This window comes from Podarcis pityusensis (genome assembly GCF_964106645.2).
Source record: "Podarcis pityusensis genome assembly, chromosome: 5".
Classification (NCBI taxonomy): Eukaryota; Metazoa; Chordata; class Lepidosauria; order Squamata; family Lacertidae; genus Podarcis; species Podarcis pityusensis.
The window spans coordinates 92,681,068-92,699,299 of NC_138032.1; the positions used below are offsets into that span (position 1 = coordinate 92,681,068).

Here is an 18,232-nt window from a genome sequence, read left to right on the forward strand (position 1 = left end):
TTTTTGGCGTGCTTTCGAACTGCTAGGTTGGCAGGAGCTGGGACCGAGCAACGGGAGCTCACCCCGTGGCGGGGATTCGAACCGCCAACCTTCTGATGCTCCTTACCCCTGACTAAAAACACCCCTGTACAGTGTCAGGAACAGACCTTGGCTTCTGCTTTCTGTCTTAGCCAGAAAGGAAGTCCAAAAACTGCCTCCAGCAATTGCTATTTTCCTCTGACCTTGAGTTTCTTCTTGCTCAGCTCTTCCGCCCTGGTTCTCCTAATTTTTTTTATGATGATCCCGTTAGTTTTCCATCAATTTAGGAGGGAAGAAAAGGACAGACCTCAACTCGTTCTTCAGGGCCTCCAGGTTCCTCATCTTTCTTTCTCCAACCCATTTATTCTTTCAATTGATAGCAAGCTCAGAGACTGACAGCTGTTTGGCACAACCGACTGAACTAAGTAGGCTGAAGCAGCGTCCAAGGTCTCCAGTCAAACTGAAGGGCAGTGAGGTGGAAGGAAGGTTGTGCCCTGAACATATTCCGATATCGCCTGGTCTACTAAAATCTCAACAGATCTACAGAAATATAGGCTTTCTGAAAATACCTTCAAATGAGACCTATCTACCCTACAACATTCTGCATCAAAGTAGCAATAAGTTTTGCACCAGATCAGTGCGTTTCAGAGCACAATTCAAAGTGTTGGTGCTGACCTTTAAAGCCCTAAACGGCCTCGGTCCTGTATACCTGAAGGAGCGATCTTCACCCCCATCGTTCTGCCCAGACACTGAGGTCCAGCTCCGAGGGCCTTCTGGCGGTTCCCTCACTGCAAGAAGTGAGGTTACAGAGAACCAGACAGAGGGCCTTCTCGGTAGTGGCCCCCACCCTGTGGAACACCCTCCCATCAGATGTGAAGGAAATAAGCAGCTATCCTATCTTTAAAAGACATCTGAAGGCAGCCCTGTTTAGGGAAGTTTTTAATATTTAATGCAGTACTGTTTTTAACATTTGATTGGGAGCCGCCCAGAGTGGCTGGGGAGACTCAGCCAGATGGGCGGGGTATAAATAATAAATTATTATTATTATTATCAGTGCCAAGCTAGAGTCAGAGTGACAGTTGTATTCAGTTTGCTCTGCAATCCGCAGGATGGGCTGCTTAGTCCCCACCGCTCTGTATTGTTTGCAGAATCTAGTTACAAATGAATGAAGCTTTTTTAAAAGCTTCTTTAAAAAAAACAGATAGTCTGTTTTGGATTCAGTCAAGGCCAGTGATTGTTCTGGTCGATCTGAAAGGCCTGACTAGTGGAAGGAGGAGTTTAGTTAGCAAAGCCGAAAGAAATGTAATAATTAGTAGTAGCTCTCTGTCTGGCCCACTAAGCAGATCTCCTTGGCCCCTCATTCCCAGCTGAAGTGCTCTCTTTTTTGTGTTGGTAGGGGACTTGTAGCACTCCTCCAATAAAGCAAAAGTAAATAATAATAATAATAATTTTTATTTATACCCCGCCCTCCCCAGCCAAGGCCGGGCTCAGGGCAGCTAACAAGCAATAATAAAAACAAGTTGAATGAATACAACTTAAAAACAAGATTAAAATACAACAATTAAAATATTGAAACATTAAAATATTAAAATGCAGCCTCATCACAGGAGGAGAAAGGAAAAAGAAAAAAGAAAGAGGGGGAGGGAATCAAATTGGCTCCAAGCCAAAGGCCAGGCGGAACAACTCTGTCTTACAGGCCCTGCGGAAAGAAATCAGATCCTGCAGGGCCCTGGTCTCATGAGGCAGAGCGTTCCACCAGGCCGGGGCCAGTGCTGAAAAGGCCCTGGCTCTGGTTGAAGCTAATCTAACTTCCGACTAAAAAAAAGAAGCTAATCTAACTTCCTTAGGGCCCGGGACCACTAGGGTGTTGCTATTTATGGACCTTGAGGCTCTCCGTGGGGCATACCGGGAGAGGCGGTCCTGTAGGTACGAGGGTCCTAGGCCGTGAAATCTGTTTTCATTGATGAATTACTGAGTATTGAGTCCATAGCTTTGAGGGACCTTGCCTGCTTTTTAAACAGATGCCTCTGATGTGTCTAGTTCCCCCCACCTTTTCGACTGCACACAATCACCTCACTAACTGCACATGTTGTGTCCAACGGCTTGACTAAAAAAAGACTCTGCATGATTGTTCTTGCAAGATGCAGATGTGAGATACAGTGGTGCCCCGCAAGACAAATGCCTCGCAAGACGAAAAACTCGCTAGACGAAAGGGTTTTGCGTTTTTTGAGTCGTTCCGCAAGACAAATTTCCCTATGGGCTTGCTTCGCAAGACGAAACGTCTTGCGAGTTCTTGCGAGTTTGTTTCCTTTTTCTTAAAGCCGCTAAGCCGTTAATAGCCGCTAAGCCGCTAATAGCCGTGCTTCGCAAGACGAAAAAACCGCAAGACGAAGAGACTCGCGGAACGGATTAATTTCGTCTTGCGAGGCACCACTGTATATGAGTTGCATGAGCTGGTTCTGGTGCATTCCACTGTGAGCAAGATGGAGGCATCCTGTCTTCAGGTTTTGCACCTGGAAGAGCAAAAAGCAGGTGTGCGGCTAAGGGATGCCCGCTTCTCCAATATATAGAGCAGCTTGAAGTCATTCTGAAAGTAGCACTAGCCTGGAACCCCATAGCACACAGCAGTGAAATGGCAGCAAGAATATGCTCTGTCTTCTGAAGTTTATTTCTCGGCCTGGTTTAGAAACACTCTACAGTTCCTTGTGCAATTGTCATGCATTGCAGCAGAACCTGCTTAATAGAAATATTGCATACTTTTAAATTAACAAATTAAAAAGTACCGATCCTCAGTATTTTAGACAGGACATCAGTTATTCCACTGTCTGCAGAGTAATGAAATCTCTGAAGATCTGAGGATTAGTCCTCTCAGGAGTCACTTAATTCTAATTAGGGATGCTTCTTTAATGCTATTACTGTCAGCGGGGTCATTTATGAAAAATAAAATGAGAGCTAGGTTGGAGATCACTGAGTGATATATTCTCTGTGTACAAAGGAGGAATACAGGAAGTCTACAATAAGATGGAAAGGAGTGGTTGCCAAAATAGAAAGTGAAAGTTTGCTTTAATTGAAAAGACTGAGAGATACTGAAAAAGTAGGACTCCAGATCAGGTCCCCCCCCCCCCCGGTTGATTCGTGTGTGTAATCTATCAATTAGTGCCTCCTATAGGTCAATTTAAAGTTTGTCACTAGTTTTGAAGTGTATGATCTAAAGGGGAGAAAAATGAGCAATAGTTTCAAAGGAAACCCACAACCTTGGTCTTGACAGTGAGGCTGAGCTTATCTTGCACCTCTTGAAAACCCTCCTGGATGAAGAAGGGATCATACGTGAAAGGAATGTTAATCACATCGCACAACAAAACTCAAGTCACTGAGATGAAGTTTAGAGGTATCATTTAAAATAAAAGGGATGACATGTCTTACCTGGTTAGCAATAAAATATGGCTCACGGTTTGGGGTGCTCAAGCCTCCTTCCACCATGGGGAGGGATGGGAGTTTGGCATTTATTCTGGGTCTTTTGCAGAAAAAAATTGTCGAATTTGTTTTTTCTGCCACTTTCATATCTCGTTCAGTGAGATCCAAATTTGGAGTGATTGGAATAGAAAAAAAGCAGTTTTGGTAGCATCACCATTTTTACCATTGCTAATCCGTCTGGAAAGGGTAAAATGGGTTTTTCTCTTTTTCTTTTCTTTCTTTTTTTTCAAATTTTGAAGAATTGTCTGCCATACAGGGGGACAGAGTCCGTTAAGGTTTTCTTGTTCTATTTATTCCCCAATATATAAGCTTTGTGTGCTAGAGTCTAATGCCTTTTTGAGTTCTGTGAATGCGTTTTGGATTCATCTGCAGGCTTGATAATGTTGCATAGGTGTTAAGCTTTTGAGCTATTGCTGCTTCCGTGTTCAAAGGTTCAGGTGTCCTTACCATTAAATCATCAGCAAATAGTCCAACCTTACAGTTTTGTTTTCCAGTTCCCTTGATGTCCAGCATTGTTCTGAGGACTATAACTAACGGTTCTAAAGCTAGGATGAACAAAAAGGGAGAGAATGGACAGCCTTGCTTTGTCCCCTGTCAAATCCTCTCTGGGGATGAATTTATATTGTTTGTTCTTACTGTGGCCAAAACATCAGAGTATGTTGTTTCAAAATGTGTATGCATCTTGGGGCAAATTGCATTTTAGATAGGACAGCCAGCAAAAAGTCCCCTTCCAGGCAGTCAGAGGCCTTGAGGAAATCCTAAGCTCTTGACTACTATCTGTTTACTCCGTTCAATTTTGTTTAAATGTTTTCTAATTGGTTCAGTGATGTTTCAACCGGACAAAACCAGCTTTGTTCGTTTGTGTGAAAATACCTTAATTTTGTTGACAAGCACTGACGTAAATGGTTTATCATCCTGATTAATCAGAGAGATTGGCTGAAAAATTTCTACCTTCTGGTGATCTTTGGGAACAGCTTACAATCTTAGAGTGGTTGTTACATAGGCAGACCACGTATGATAAAAATGTTTCCTTTATTTTTTTTTATCAAAACCCAGAAATGATAGCATAGGTACACTTTCTTTAAAAAAATATTTGGGGATTGCAAGGTATATAATTTAGAACAAAAGGAGGCAAATTCCGAGAAGTAATTTGTATGTGTCTTGTGGGTTTTTTTGTCTTTACCTTTTAAAAAGTTCCTCCAGGTGGCGCCCTCGTACATTAAAGTTGAAGTCGCCCCCCCAGTATAGCTTCTCCCTCAGCAAATTCATTGAATTTGCATTACACCTTTTGAATAAAGCCAAGTTGCTTCAGTTATTTTTTTAATTGCCATTCATTGTCCCTTTAATAAAAAAAATCTGTATCATTATTGTCTTTCAGTATCTAGTGGATTTTAAAGTTTATTCCTTTTGTCAAAAATGATTGCTATCCCCGGCCTTTGAACCTGGTGCTGTCAATTGATGTTGAAACCAACTAGCACTGAGGACTTTGCTTTCTATAGCTGGTTTGTGCATCTCTTGTAAAAAGGCAATTTGTGGTTTCATTGCACACACACACACACACACACACATTCTGGGTATTTCTTTTTTATCAGATCACTAATCCTTCTTATGTTTAGTGTTACAGCCTTTAGTGAACCCATTTCTAAAACTTAAAGCTTTCTGTTTTGGACTACTAACAGTTAGTGAATTATAATATATAATAAACATTGTAAACACACACCCTTTTCCAACTGATATATTTGGTCTGGTGGTTGTTTTCATATACGTTGGAAGCCACCCAGAGTGGGTGGGGCAGATGGTCAGGGTACAAAGATTATTATTATTAATATTATTATTATTATTAGGCAGACCTCTGTTCCTGCCAACCATAGCAGGGGGAAATCAGTAAGCTACATGCACAGTGTTGAAAATTTCCCTTCTCTGGGTTATTTGCTGTTTCTTCCAAATCCCAATGCAAGGACCTCCAGGGGAGAGAGGAAAATACGAAGTGGGATCAACTTGCAAACTGCAGAACAAGCCTATATGATGTTCTTATCAATTTCCCCAGAGATCTGCAGTACTCCATGGAGAAAATGAACGTTAACCGCAATGACTAGTTAGTTGGTTTATCAAAAGTTAAGTTTAAAAAACAACAATGCCAACAGAAAGCTGCATTGAAAGAACTGTATTAGAATGCGAATGCTATTGCACTAGTTTCATTGAGCTGATACGATACTCTCTGTCCGGAAAAGAGTATAATTGACATTGCTTATTATTATTACCGTTAAGCCTCTTAATGTCGTACGCTCCTTCCCAACCAAAGCCCCTGAAAGAGCTTTACGGCAGTGTCTGCTAATGACCAGACAATAAAAGTTGGTGAGGAAGGGTTTTTCTAATTAATCCTGTCCTTGTGGTTGTCCTTGAGCTAAATGGGAGTTCTGAGAAACAATGGGGAGATTCATCTTTCTCTCTTCCAGTAATGTGGGATTGATAGTTCAGCTGTCTGTCGCCTCCCCGTTCCAGCTTTCTGTGTTTCAGAAAAGAGAATTGAGCAAGTAGATTGTTTTGAAACACAGGGCAGGAGAGCTTTTGTTGGCCCTACTAAAACACGTCGACGAGAGATCAGTCCAAGTGAAAACCCTTTTCTGTGAAATAACGCAAGCAGGAACAATCAGCGTGTGTCTTTAATGCTGAGAAGAGTGATTCATCAGAACTGGAGTTCAGGAAAATTGCTGGATGTAACTGCTGAGGTGGAATGCTGATCAGGAAGATTTTTAATCTCTCTTGATGCTTTATGTAAGAGGGTAACACGTGATCTCAAGCTCTGGGATGGCATTACTTTTCCTTCTTATCTTCTGGCCGTAACCGGCAAATTTTGAATAGAAGCATCTAGCAGGCATTTTAAAAAAAGATTTCCTTTTAAAATAAGGCACTGCCAGATTCAATTTGTATGATAACCGCTAATTCTAAATGCATTCATGCTTACATGTTTATTTTGCTGTCTGGATATACAGCCACTTAGCCAATGGACACAAAATAGAGATTGATGTAACTGTCAGTTCTCCAGGGACAAGTCCTCCACTGAATAGTCATGAAAGTGTTTTTGGACTTGGAGCAGCATCTTAAGAGGTAAAGGTAAAATTATGTTTGTTGAATTATAAGCTCTTGTTATGGTTTTCTAAAAAGCAAGCCCTGTCTGGAAGCCCAATTGCTTTCTCTGTATAAAACAATGCAGTGGTTTCTCGAACTTTTTTTTCCTCGGCCACACTTTCAGAATAAAAATTTGCTTGCACCACGCCGAATATTATTATTGCTAAGAAATAAATTGGAAAACAAAAAGAAACAACTCCTAGCAGTGCTTGGTTTGGAAAGGATATCTATCCATATTCTGTAAATTAAGAAAAATATTTTGATACTATACTCCACTGAAATGTTTAAATGTTTCTTTGATTGTCCTGGAATCTTTGTATCACACCTGCCACCCGCTCCTGCGACACCCTTTGAGAACCACTGAGATAAGGGCTGCTTAGCTCAGAATTGCAATTATTATTATTTTTAACAGAACGATAGATGTCTTGACTTAGCTAAAGAAATTCTGTGTTATTTATAGCTGTGTATTATCATTAAAACCAGTACTTTTAATCTCTTCTGAATTGTGCTGAATCTAATAGACTTCACTTCCAAAGCCCAGTCCTGCTTGCGAATGGGCTTGTGCTGGTCCCTAGCCCCATTTCTGAGTTTTATCTTATCAGTAGGCATAAGGCGATCATTCTTAACTTTTTGCACTGCGAACCCCTTTGATGATGAGAGCTATGGACCCCCTCCGCAGAAGAATGCAGCTAGAAATCATAGAATTGTAGAGTTGGAAGGGAACCCAAAGGTCATGTAGTTGAACCTCCTGAAATGCAGGAATCTCAACTAAAGCATTCATGGCAGATGGCATACATACAATATTTTGTGGACAAATTATTTTATTGCACTGGCATAAGGGGACACAGACTACCCTCAGTTTTAGGCACGGTGCACCTGCAGTTTCTATCTTTGCAGCTTTCAGTGTCCCCCATCTTATATTCGTGCAGCTGGTTCTTCCTGCCTAAGTGCAGAACCTTACATTTGTCCCTGTTAAAATTCCTTTTGTTAGCTTGCGCCCAGTTCTCCAGACTGTTATGGTCATCTTGAATCCTGATTCAGACTTCTGTGACATTAGCTACCGTCCCAAGTCTGCAGATTTGATGAGCATCCCCTCAATTACTTCAAGTCATTTATAAAGACGTTGAGCAACAACAGGCCCAGAGCAGAACCTGTGGCTCCCCACTTGTCACTTTTCCCAGCATGATAAGGAACCATTAGTGAGCACTCTTTGGGTTTGGTCAGTCAACCAGCAACAAAGCCACCTAACAGTTACCTTGGCCAGCTCATATTTACCAGCTTCCTCACAAAAATGTAATGGGAATTTGGCAAAAGCCTTGTTGAAATCAAAATACACTATGTCCATGGCATTCCCCTAATCCACCAAGCTTGTAACTCTGGCATGACTTGTTGAGAAACTCATGCTGGATCTTAGTAATCACAGCATCCTTTTATAAGTGCTCACCAGACTGGCTGTTTAATTATTTGTTCTAGGATCTTTACTGGTATCAAGCTGACCAGTTGGTAGTTACTTGGGTCTTTTCCCTCCCCCTTTTGAAGATGGGGACAATATTTGCCCACCTCCAGTCTGGAGGGACCTCACCTGTTCTCTAAGAATTATAAAAGATTATAGACAGGATCTGAGATTACATCTGTAAACTCCTTTAGTACCCTTGGATGCAGCTCATCAGGCCCTGGAGATAATAATTAATTTAAAGTAGTTAGGTGGTGCTGTGGGTTAAACCACAGAGCCTAGGGCTTGCTGATCGGAAGGTCAGCGGTTTGAATCCCCGCGACGGGGTGAGCTCCCGTTGCTCGGTCCCAGCTCCTGCCAACCTAGCAGTTTGAAAGCACGTCAAAGTGCAAGTAGATAAATAGGTACCGCTCTGGCAGGGAGGTAAACGGCGTTTCCATGCGCTGCTCTGGTTTCACCAGAAGCGGCTTAGTCATGCTGGCCACATGACCCGGAAGCTGTACACTGGCTCCCTCGGCCAGTAAAGCGAGATGAGCGCCACAACCCCAGAGTCGCCCGTGACTGGACCTAATGGTCAGGGGTCCCTTTACCTTTACTAGGAGTTCCCTTGCCACCTCTTTTCTTATCTTGGGCTACAACTCCGTCCTTGCATCAGTTATTCTGTTATCACCAGGTTGAGCACTGCTTTCCTTTTAGGTGAAGACAGAGGTAAAGTTGGTGTTGAGCAGTTCCACCGTCTCTCTTGTCATCCAACAGCATTTCTCTGTCTTCCTGCAGAGGACCTACTACTTCCATATTCTTCCCTTTTGGTTTGAGCATAGCCTGGTGGAAGCCCTTTATTATTTTTAACCTCTCTTGCAAACAGGATCTCATTCTGAGCTGTAGCCCGCAACTGTTGGCTGCTCTTACTTCATGATTTCCCCTTTCTTCCATTTCGTATCCATGCCCTTCTTAAATCTCGGCTCACCTGTCAGTAGGGAGCCACCTACCACCAACAGACGTCTCTTCCTTCTTTGGGGAGTGGCAGGAATCATTCTGTACCCTACCCCTTCCACAGCCACTTGGGTGTATTCTGAGGTCAGCAATGGCTGCCCTTGCTCCTCTGGCCCAGAAGCAGTGTCCAAGGTCAATTTTGCAGTTCCAGTCTCACAACATGACTCCTGACAGTCCTGCTTCGGTGTGTCATATTCCTCCAGAGATTTCTCTCCTGCATTGGGCAATGTTCCTCCTCCCTAGAGGCACCCCACCCCCATGTCACTGTTTCAGGACAGTCCACTCTGCTCTCTCCAGAAATTCCTCATTTTGCCTGATGATTCGAAGTGTCGATAGGTGGGCCTCAAGTTGGTGGACCACCTCTTCCTGCAAGGCAACCAGCTTGCACTTGATGTAGGTGTAATTTCTCACGTTCTCAGGCAGGAAGGCAAGCATGGCACAGGTGTTGACGCAGCTCCCTTGCTGCCCATGTTTCTTGGTCCTGTGTACACCATGGGGCAGCGCTTCCTGCCTTTCACACTAATTGCCCTTACAAACTGTCGGTTTGCATTTCTTCGTGCAGAAAGTATTGATCTGATGTGTAGAGATCTTCCCTATTCCAATTACAGTGGTACCTCGGGTTACAGACACTTCAGGTTACAGACTCCGCTAACCCAGAAATAGTATCTCAGGTTAAGAACTTTGCTTCAGGATGAGAACAGAAATCATGCGGTGGCAGCGGGAGGCACCATTACCTAAAGTGGCACCTCAGGTTAAGAACGGTTTCAGGTTAAGAACGGACCTCCAGAACAAATTAAGTTCTTAACCTGAGGTACCACTGTAATTCAAGAAGGTCCTGGATGCTTCTCTGTGTGAAAGAAACAAGCAGAAGGTTCATGATGTTTGGGTTATTCCTTCAGAGAAGCCGAGTACAGCTGGCTTAAACTGGTTCTCTTATCTCTTTCTGTCAAGGGCATGCTGACTATGAAAGTAAGGCCAGAAGGAGTCTGGGTCTCACTTTCTCTTTCTATCTCTTTTCCTTCTGGAAAACACTAACACTAAACATAATATGCTAAGTGTTAAGGTTTAGACCAGGCTTCCTCAACCTCGGCCCTCCAGATGTTTTTGGCCTACAACTCCCATGGTCCCTAGCTAGCAGGACCAGTGGTCAGGGATGATGGAAATTGTAGTCTCAAAACATCTGGAGGGCCGAGGTTGAGGAAGCCTGGTTTAGACTTACAGTGGATGCTTCGGTTGTGAACGAGATCCGTGCGGAAGGCACGTTCGCAACCTGCAGCGCCGCATCTGCGCATGCACAGGTCACGATTCCACGCTTCTGCACATGTGCGATTTAGTGCTTCTGCGCATGCGCCAAAACCCAGAAGTAACCCGTTCCGGTTCTTCCAGGTTTTGGTGCATCCGTAACCCGAAAACATGCAACCCGAAGCGTCTGTAACCAGAGGTATGACTGTATTATAAATTATAGTAAGTTTAAGTTGAGTCTGCTGCAACTGGATTTCTTATGGACAGTGCCAATCCTGAATATATTGGGTCTGTGACCATTTACCTTCAGTAGCAGTAAAGCTCTGCTGGATGAAATACAATTGCCTCTGGTCTATCTTTCGAGAATCCTGCAGTGTGTTTAAGTTTTTACTCTGCTAACTATACACTGGAATATACTCTGGATCAATACTGAGTAAAATTTCAATTACAAATTGCCCTTACAAACATCCCCTTTTTACAAGTCCTGGTCATGAGCTCCTAGACACAAGCTCCCAGAGACTGCAGATAGAAGCGCTCATCTGTTTAAGAATGTGGTGGTCAGCCAGTTCTAGATGATGTTACTTTCAGAAGAATAATTCACAGTTTAGTAGGGCTCATGGATGTGGCCAAACTAAGCTGGCATGAGGTCACAGTTTAGAAAGGTGTGCAGGTCCAACAGCTTCTGGGCAGAGAGAGCCTGGCTCTCCACACCCTAATAGCATTCAGATTTGAGTTCTGTTTTGTACATGGGGCTACCATTTGAAGACTTGATAAGCGTACTTAGTCCAAAGTGCTGCTTCTAGATTACAAGCAGGGACCAGACACTGGAACATTTCTTACTACTACTGTTGTTGTTTAGTCATTTAGTCGTGTCCGACTCTTTGTGACCCCCTGGACCAGAGCACGCCAGGCCCTCCTGTCTTCCCCTGCCTCCCGCAGTTTGGTCAAACTCATGCTGGTAGCTTCGAGAACACTGTCCAACCATCTTGTCCTCTGTTGTCCCCTTCTCCTTGTGCCCTCCATCTTTCCCAACATCAGGGTCTTTTCCAGGGAGTCTTCTCTTCTCATGAGGTGGCCAAAGTATTGGAGCCTCAGCTTCACGATCTGTCCTTCCAGTGAGCACTCAGGGATGATTTCCTCCAGAATGGAGAGGTTTGATCTTCTTGCAGTCCATGGGACTCTCAAGAGTCTCCTCCGGCACCATAATTCAAAAGCATCAGTTCTTCGGCGATCAGCCTTCTTTATGGTCCAGCTCTCACTTCCATACATCTTACTACTACCACCAATAATAATAATTTTATTATTTATACACCACCCATCTGGCTGGGTTTCCCCAGCCACTCTGGGCAGCTTACAGCAATGCTGCAACACTGGGTTAGCATGAGACTCTTAATATCTGAGTCACGGGTTCAAGCTCCACGTTGTGCAAAAGATGCCTGCATTGTGGAAGGCTGCACCCGAAGACCCTTGTGATCTACAATTCTCCTGGCTGGTGGTCCAATCCCAAACATACCTCATTGTGTTTGTTTGTATCTTTTTAAAGCCCTGTACAGTTTTGGGCGCCTTTTGGATAAATTTGGGAGGTCTATCTTCCTTAGTCCTTTGTACATGATGTAGAGATCCCTTTATTTCTGAGATCCTGCGAGAAGCTGTAGCCAGATTGGGAATCGGGCACCATCTGGTGGTCAATAGTCAACATTTCAAGCTTAAATAAACAAAGAGGAAACTTCCATCTTGGCTCCTCCCCGCACACCTTGAGCCAATTTTTTTTAATCTTTGCCTCACAGAAAGCAGTTGTTTTTCTCGAGACTCCTGGCTTCTCCTCTTCAACTTTCAGGCCTGTGGTTCTCCTTGTTTTCATATTTTGCCTCCTTTTGTCTGTGTTGCATCCGTTTATAACCATTTAGAAAAACGTCTGTCTCTCACGTCTTTTCCCCTCAGCCTTTTCCTATTCTGGGCCTTTGTTCCTCTATGTCCTCCCCCCACCCCCAGTGCATAGTTTAGAGCCCCTTCTTGCCCCTCTCTGCCCTTGCTTTTCCTTTATTCTTCCTCTTTGTTCCGTTTGAACTCCCACCACAAACACTTCCTTAATTATTTGCCTCTCAAATGCTGCATCTTTTCCTGCCTGCTCTGCAGCATTAAATTACGTTTTAACAAACGGAAAGCTCTTATAAAAAGTCTTACTTCCACTCTTAAGCAGCGGCTAACAGCAGCCAAACTTCCAAGCCTTGCAAACCAGGGCTTGGCCCTTTTGCAAGTTCCTCGGCGATAAAAACAATGGTGTCCACCTGCCATTTTGAACTTGGGGAGAGGGGAGTCTCCCTCCCATTAAGCAAAATTCTTAATGATAGGTCTGAGGGCCAGTTCAGGTGTCCCTCTGACTTCTCCCATGCCATGTATTGACCTCTTCACTATAGGGGATGATTTACAAGGAAGGTCCTCAGGTGGCTTAACCCCTGCATTGCTGGACGAGCGCGCTCAGTGAAGGGAGCCTGATGAAGAAAGGAACCAATAAGGCAGCCTTCAGATCAGTATCAAGGCAGCTCTTCTTCCACAGAATTTGTCATACTTTCCCCATCTCCTCCAGGGTATGTAATGCAGGAAGCTCAGACTGGCATCCTCACGTCTCCCAGAGCAATCCAGCAGCTGTCCTACCCAGGTTGAGAGCACTGCTTATTTGGCTCCTGATAACTCGCCCAGATAATAATAATAATAATAATAATAATAATAATAATAATAATAATAAATTTTATTTATATCCCGCCCTCCCCAGCCGAAGCCGGGCTCAGGGCGGCTAACAACAATGAAACAGTACAAAAGTACAGCACAAACAACACTCTAAAATCATTCATTATAAAATTAATTAATTCAATCTATTACGCTGCCTCAAGGAGGTTTTTCTAGTGTAGCAAGAGAGGTGGGTTATGCCCACAGCATCTCTGAAGCTCCTAGGCTCTCTATTGCACCTCTGCAAAATACACCCAGCGCTAGACAAGAACAAGCTCCGTCTCAGACGAAATATCAAATATTTCAAGTATAAAATATCTCCACAAAGGTCCTCAGTCCCAGTCCAGAGGCTCTGCTTCCCCTGAGCTTCAGGATAGGGGAACTCGACCCCAACCCATGAGTTCCACTTGACTCTGACCATCAGCCTACAATGACAGTGACGACGAGTGGAGTGATGAATCAGAAGTCAAGAGTTATATAGAGTGTTTAAAGACTCATTACTTTGCAGAACACAGTAGGAGTAGAGGAGGAGACTGTTCCTGAGCTGCGGGGGGGAGGGGGCCTGGTAGAATTCCCTCCATCCTCTTCCCCGCTGCTCCCAAGGACCAGGAGGGATTGGAAGAGGCAACTTGCATATAGGAGAGGTTGCAGGCTGCTTGTGTACATGTTGTCAGGTATGGGTACTTAAGTTTGGGGAAGGCCTGGCCATGCTATTGCTCCAACCGTCCAGCTCAGAGTGCAAGCCTTGGGAGGGCATGCCAGCTACTTAGTCACCAGAAGCGTGTGTGTTGTGTGTTTGCTGCATCTTAGCTGGCTCTGTCAGTAAAGAATTAAACCACCAGCTGTTTGTCCTCCTTGGGCAGAGTATGTTCAGGACATTCACTGTTGCATCTTCCATAGAGATAGAGTGATTCTTCATACCAGTCCATCTTTCCTACCAAAGGTACTCTCCCAATTCCATTGCCAGCAAGAAGAGCTCATTCTTCCATCTTTCTGACCATCTCCAGTTCACGCCTCCAAAAAGGCATGGCACTCCCTGGACATGTGCCATTAAAGTCTACCTTCATCCCACAAAACCACTTTGTCCGACCACGTCATCTTTTGTCTCCTTCCACCAGCCAAATGCCTCATCTGATTTACTTGTGTCTGGCTATCATTAAACGCCACGCAGCTATCTTGGCCAGCCGCCAGTTGATGGAGATGGTCAGCCCACCACTGTCCCTCCCCTGGGAGTCACCGTTCTAGACCATCCTTCCTCACTTATAGTCAACATCGTATCTTTTCAGTTGTAGCTGGTAATTTCCATGTGAGCATCTTAAATCGTTTTGCATCTTCTGCCTCTGTCTAATTACTTCAGGAGCAGGCAAGTTGCTGAAACTTGGAGGGTATTTTAAAAATTAATTGTAGTTTGCATAGAAAGGACTGCTGTGGAATTTGTTTAATGTGTGAACATGCATGCACACATAAAAATTAAGTCAGGAATGGGAAAAGGGAAGGGACAGTTAATTACATAGCTGTATCACATGCTTTGGTTATTGTATTGTAGTACATTCTGTGGTTGCCTTTTGCTTGCCATGTGTTTCAGAACCCTATTCAATGTCTCAGTTGTGCCCTCTATGGTTTGGGTCCAGAATATCTGAAGGACTGCCTACAAGCACCTGTTGAAATGTTCTGGGGATCCTCCGTTCCACGTATTGTATGTGCTGTAATGTGTGGGACAGGGTCTTCTCACAGGTGGCACCTAAGCCCCTGGTCTTCTGATTGTTAAAACGGTTTTATTTAAACATGCCTTTGATGCTGTCTGATCATAGAACTATAGAGTTTGATGGGACCATGAGGGTCATCTAGTCCAACCCCCTGCAGTGCAGGGGTCTTTTTGATCCTCAGACTTGTTTTATGATTTTCCTGTTTTTTGTAAGTTAGTTGTTTGTCTGTGAACTGCTTGGGGGCAGGGGCCAAGAACACACACACACACACACATTTTTATATATACTTATAACCGCAGCTTTTTCATGGAAGGGATGTAGATCAAACAGATTTATGGCCTGGTTTCAATTGTTTTATCCATGCAATTTTAAAGAGACATTTCAGACATCTCCTTGGTAAGGATTTTAGTGTTATATATTCCTAGCGTTATACAGACAGGGTTCCTTCGGCAGGAAGGGAATCCAGTAAATAAGTATAAAGGTTAGGACTTCTGTTTACTACTATTATGTAGTTTGCTCATAATGACTCACTACTTTGATAACAACAACGCCTAGTGTCGAATATAATGCATTTCAAGCACTGCACATACATTATGGTAATATTTTCAACTCCCTGTCTATTGTCCCCAATTGCAGTTCAAGGGTCCTCTGAGAGCCCTTAGTAAATTTGTGGCTGAAGTGAAAATTGATCAGAGGTGTTTGTGGCTGCTGTGCTAATCCTTCACTGTTGCTGTGCTTAACACATCACACCTCATGTATGTTTTCAGTGAGGCTGCAAGTATCTGTAGTACTTTCCTCACAGCCCTTAGGCTAAGTGGCAAAGCTTCAAGACGCAAGTTCTGAGACGCAAGGATTCAAATTGGGTTCGGTAAGCGATGGAAAGATCCCTTCAGGCTAAAAGGGTTCCCCACTCCGGGGTTATTGTAATTGTGCTCATAAATTGTGAATCTATGACAATCTACAAGGGTCCATGCTTGCGTCACTTGCCAACCGCATCTATCCCTTTGCCAAATCTTCCACCGCACCTGACAGCCCCTCCCTTTACACCTCACCTATCCCCTCACCTATCATTTCACAGCTTGCTCAATCCCCTCCTCTCCCTCTCCTCTCCTCCCACCCACCCACCCCTCCACTGCCTGAAACCAAACTGCTCTCTGAAGCATGTTCTACTCTCCTTTAAATGCTTGCCTGGGCCACCTGCCCCTAAGCTGTGAATCTTATTCCCAATCCATAGAAGGATTGCTGTAGTAGTAACTGCTCTCATCATAGCCTATTTGTTTTGCCATTTGCTCCTTTTTCTTCTTTTCGGCTGAATCTCTTTAAGGCAGAGATGGGGAAATCATGTGCCCTTCAGTTGCTATCATCCCTGACTACTGGCCATGCTGCCTGGGGCTGATCAGACTTAAGAGTCCAATGTCTAGAAGGCTACAAAAGGCCTTTGTACATATATATATATATATATATATATATATATGTATGGATGCAATACATGTGTACTGTGGTGTACGTGGTTTAATCTCCAAAGAGATTAAATACAAAGAGAAAATTTGCAGGAGGAGGAAGGAGACTTAACCTTTGAAGACAAACTTGATGAAAACATTTGGCCTGTTCTTGTGTATGGGAAATCAAGAATATATTGCTAAAATCTTCATGGGCAGAGCAAACGAGAGCTGCAGACACTAAGAACATGGTGATAAGAGAGTTGCACACATCTAAGTATGGTGTGGGTATTCTGAATAGCTTGGCTCATAACAGCTTTACTCTTCTAGCAGTTGCTAGAAGTCTTCAAGCCTGCACACTTCTTTAACTTTTTTTTGCTACAGGTACTTTCTCCAGAAGCTGTTGGACTTCAACTCCCATCATGCGTAGCCAGCACAGAAAGATGGGGGTTGTATTCCAGCAACATCTAGAGAAGGCAAAAGGTTGAGGTGAGGGTTGGCAAAGCAATTGGCTGCTCCTGCGGGGAGTGGATCATATGACTGGAACCCATAGGAGAATAATCCTGGGTGCACACTGGATCCAGTGTTTTGCCTCATTAGAATGATCCAGTGTGTATAGAGATTTGTTGGGGTCTTCGGGAGACACCCCGATAATCAAATTACGCTTTCGGTTTTGCAATTAACGCCGCTGTACGTAAGATAGCATCTCGCCGTTCTGGCCTATGGAAATTTATGCATGTTAGTCATAAAGGGGTGCTCCTACGATCCAGAGATGAAAAGAGGCAAAATAAACAAATTAACAAACAGATACCATAAAAGGAGTAGCAACCACTTTCCATGCAAAGGAGGCCCTGGCAGACTTGGCTAGCGAGACCCTTCAAAGTAATATTAGTCATTTCCCCTCCACCTTCGCCTTTTATGTGTCATTAGGTGGCGCTATGGGAGGGGCTGCAACGCAATAACAGGCCTCTGGAGCAATGCAAGGGAGATTTTTTTTTTAGGAAAATCGCCCCCCAAAGCGGCGTTATAGGCACGGGGAGCGCCTCGTTCCGCGGGACCCCCAAGGCAGGCGGATCTGGAGCGCGCCCTGGGAGGATCGGAGGCTCCTTTCCGCGCGCCCCTCGCCTTTTCTCCCTCTGACGTTTCCGCGCACCGCCTTGGCTCCTGCCCAAACTGGCTTCTGACGGTTCCAGCGAGGCTGTTGTGGCAAGTCGGGCGGGGGGGGGGGGGCGGGCGAGGGCGGGGCCCAAAGCGTCCAGCCCGCCAATGGGCGCCGGCTCCTTTTGCATGGATTATGCAATGAGCCCGGAGCCCCCGCCAGGTTTTCCATCGGCGGAGCAAGGCAGGGAAGCGCTGCTTACACGGAGGAGGAGGAGGACGAGAAGGCGCTTGCTTTTGCGCAGCTGCATCTCCGGCTCCCCTTCGCCCTTTCTCCCACTGCCCAGACCTTGCACCCCCCTTTTCCCCCCCGGGTTGCGGCGCTCCAGAAGCCCGGCCGAGGATTATTATTATTATTATTATTTTTGCCCCCCACCCCTCCCTTTCCCTGCCATTGCATGACTGCCCAATGGTGTAGGACGCAGGTGGCGATGGATCTAGGCGTCTACCAGCTCAGGCACTTCTCCATTTCTTTCTTATCATCGCTGCTGGGCACCGACAGTTCTGCCCTGAGGCTCGACAGTAGGTAAATGCGCGCCGCCAGACCCGGGTCTTGATCTCTTGTTGTGCGCTAGCCGCGATTTGGGGCGGGGGGTGTCGCAGATCGCTTTCCATCACCCCCCCCTCCTCCCCACCCCGGATCGCGGGCGTGTTTTCTTTTATTTTCGCCTCCTTTTGTCCTGCGGGCGAGAGATCTGGCGTGACACCTCCGGCTTTGCACCGCGGCAGTTCACCGCATTATGTAATCCCGAGGCCATCTTCCTGGTTTAGCGGGAGAAGGGGGTGGCGGGGCGGAGAGGCTGGGGGGGGGGGTTGGAAACGTCGATCTGGCCGTGTGCGCGATGCCGCTGCTGCTGCTGCTTTTCGGCCGCCGCTAACGCGCTCCTTTCTCG

At 45.0% G+C, this 18,232-nt stretch overlaps 1 protein-coding gene across 7 annotated transcripts in view; it reads left to right on the forward strand.

Moving 5' to 3' along the window:
* Window positions 1-18,232, forward strand: part of TSC22D1 (TSC22 domain family member 1) — a 62,996-nt gene that overhangs the window by 38,719 nt on the left and 6,045 nt on the right. The window contains exon 1 of one of the 7 annotated variants that reach the window (XM_081005445.1): window positions 15,586-15,610. The exons of 2 other annotated variants lie outside the window; for them this stretch is intronic. Coding sequence is in view for 1 of the 5 variants with exons in the window: in XM_081005441.1 (XP_080861567.1) it covers window positions 17,738-17,865 (128 nt within the window). In the remaining 4 variants the exon portion in view is untranslated. Of the gene's footprint in view, window positions 1-15,585; window positions 15,611-17,367; window positions 17,388-17,483; window positions 17,866-18,030; window positions 18,082-18,232 lie in introns of those variants that run through there. 4 more of the 7 variants (XM_081005446.1, XM_081005441.1, XM_081005443.1 and 1 more) reach the window with 4 other exon arrangements.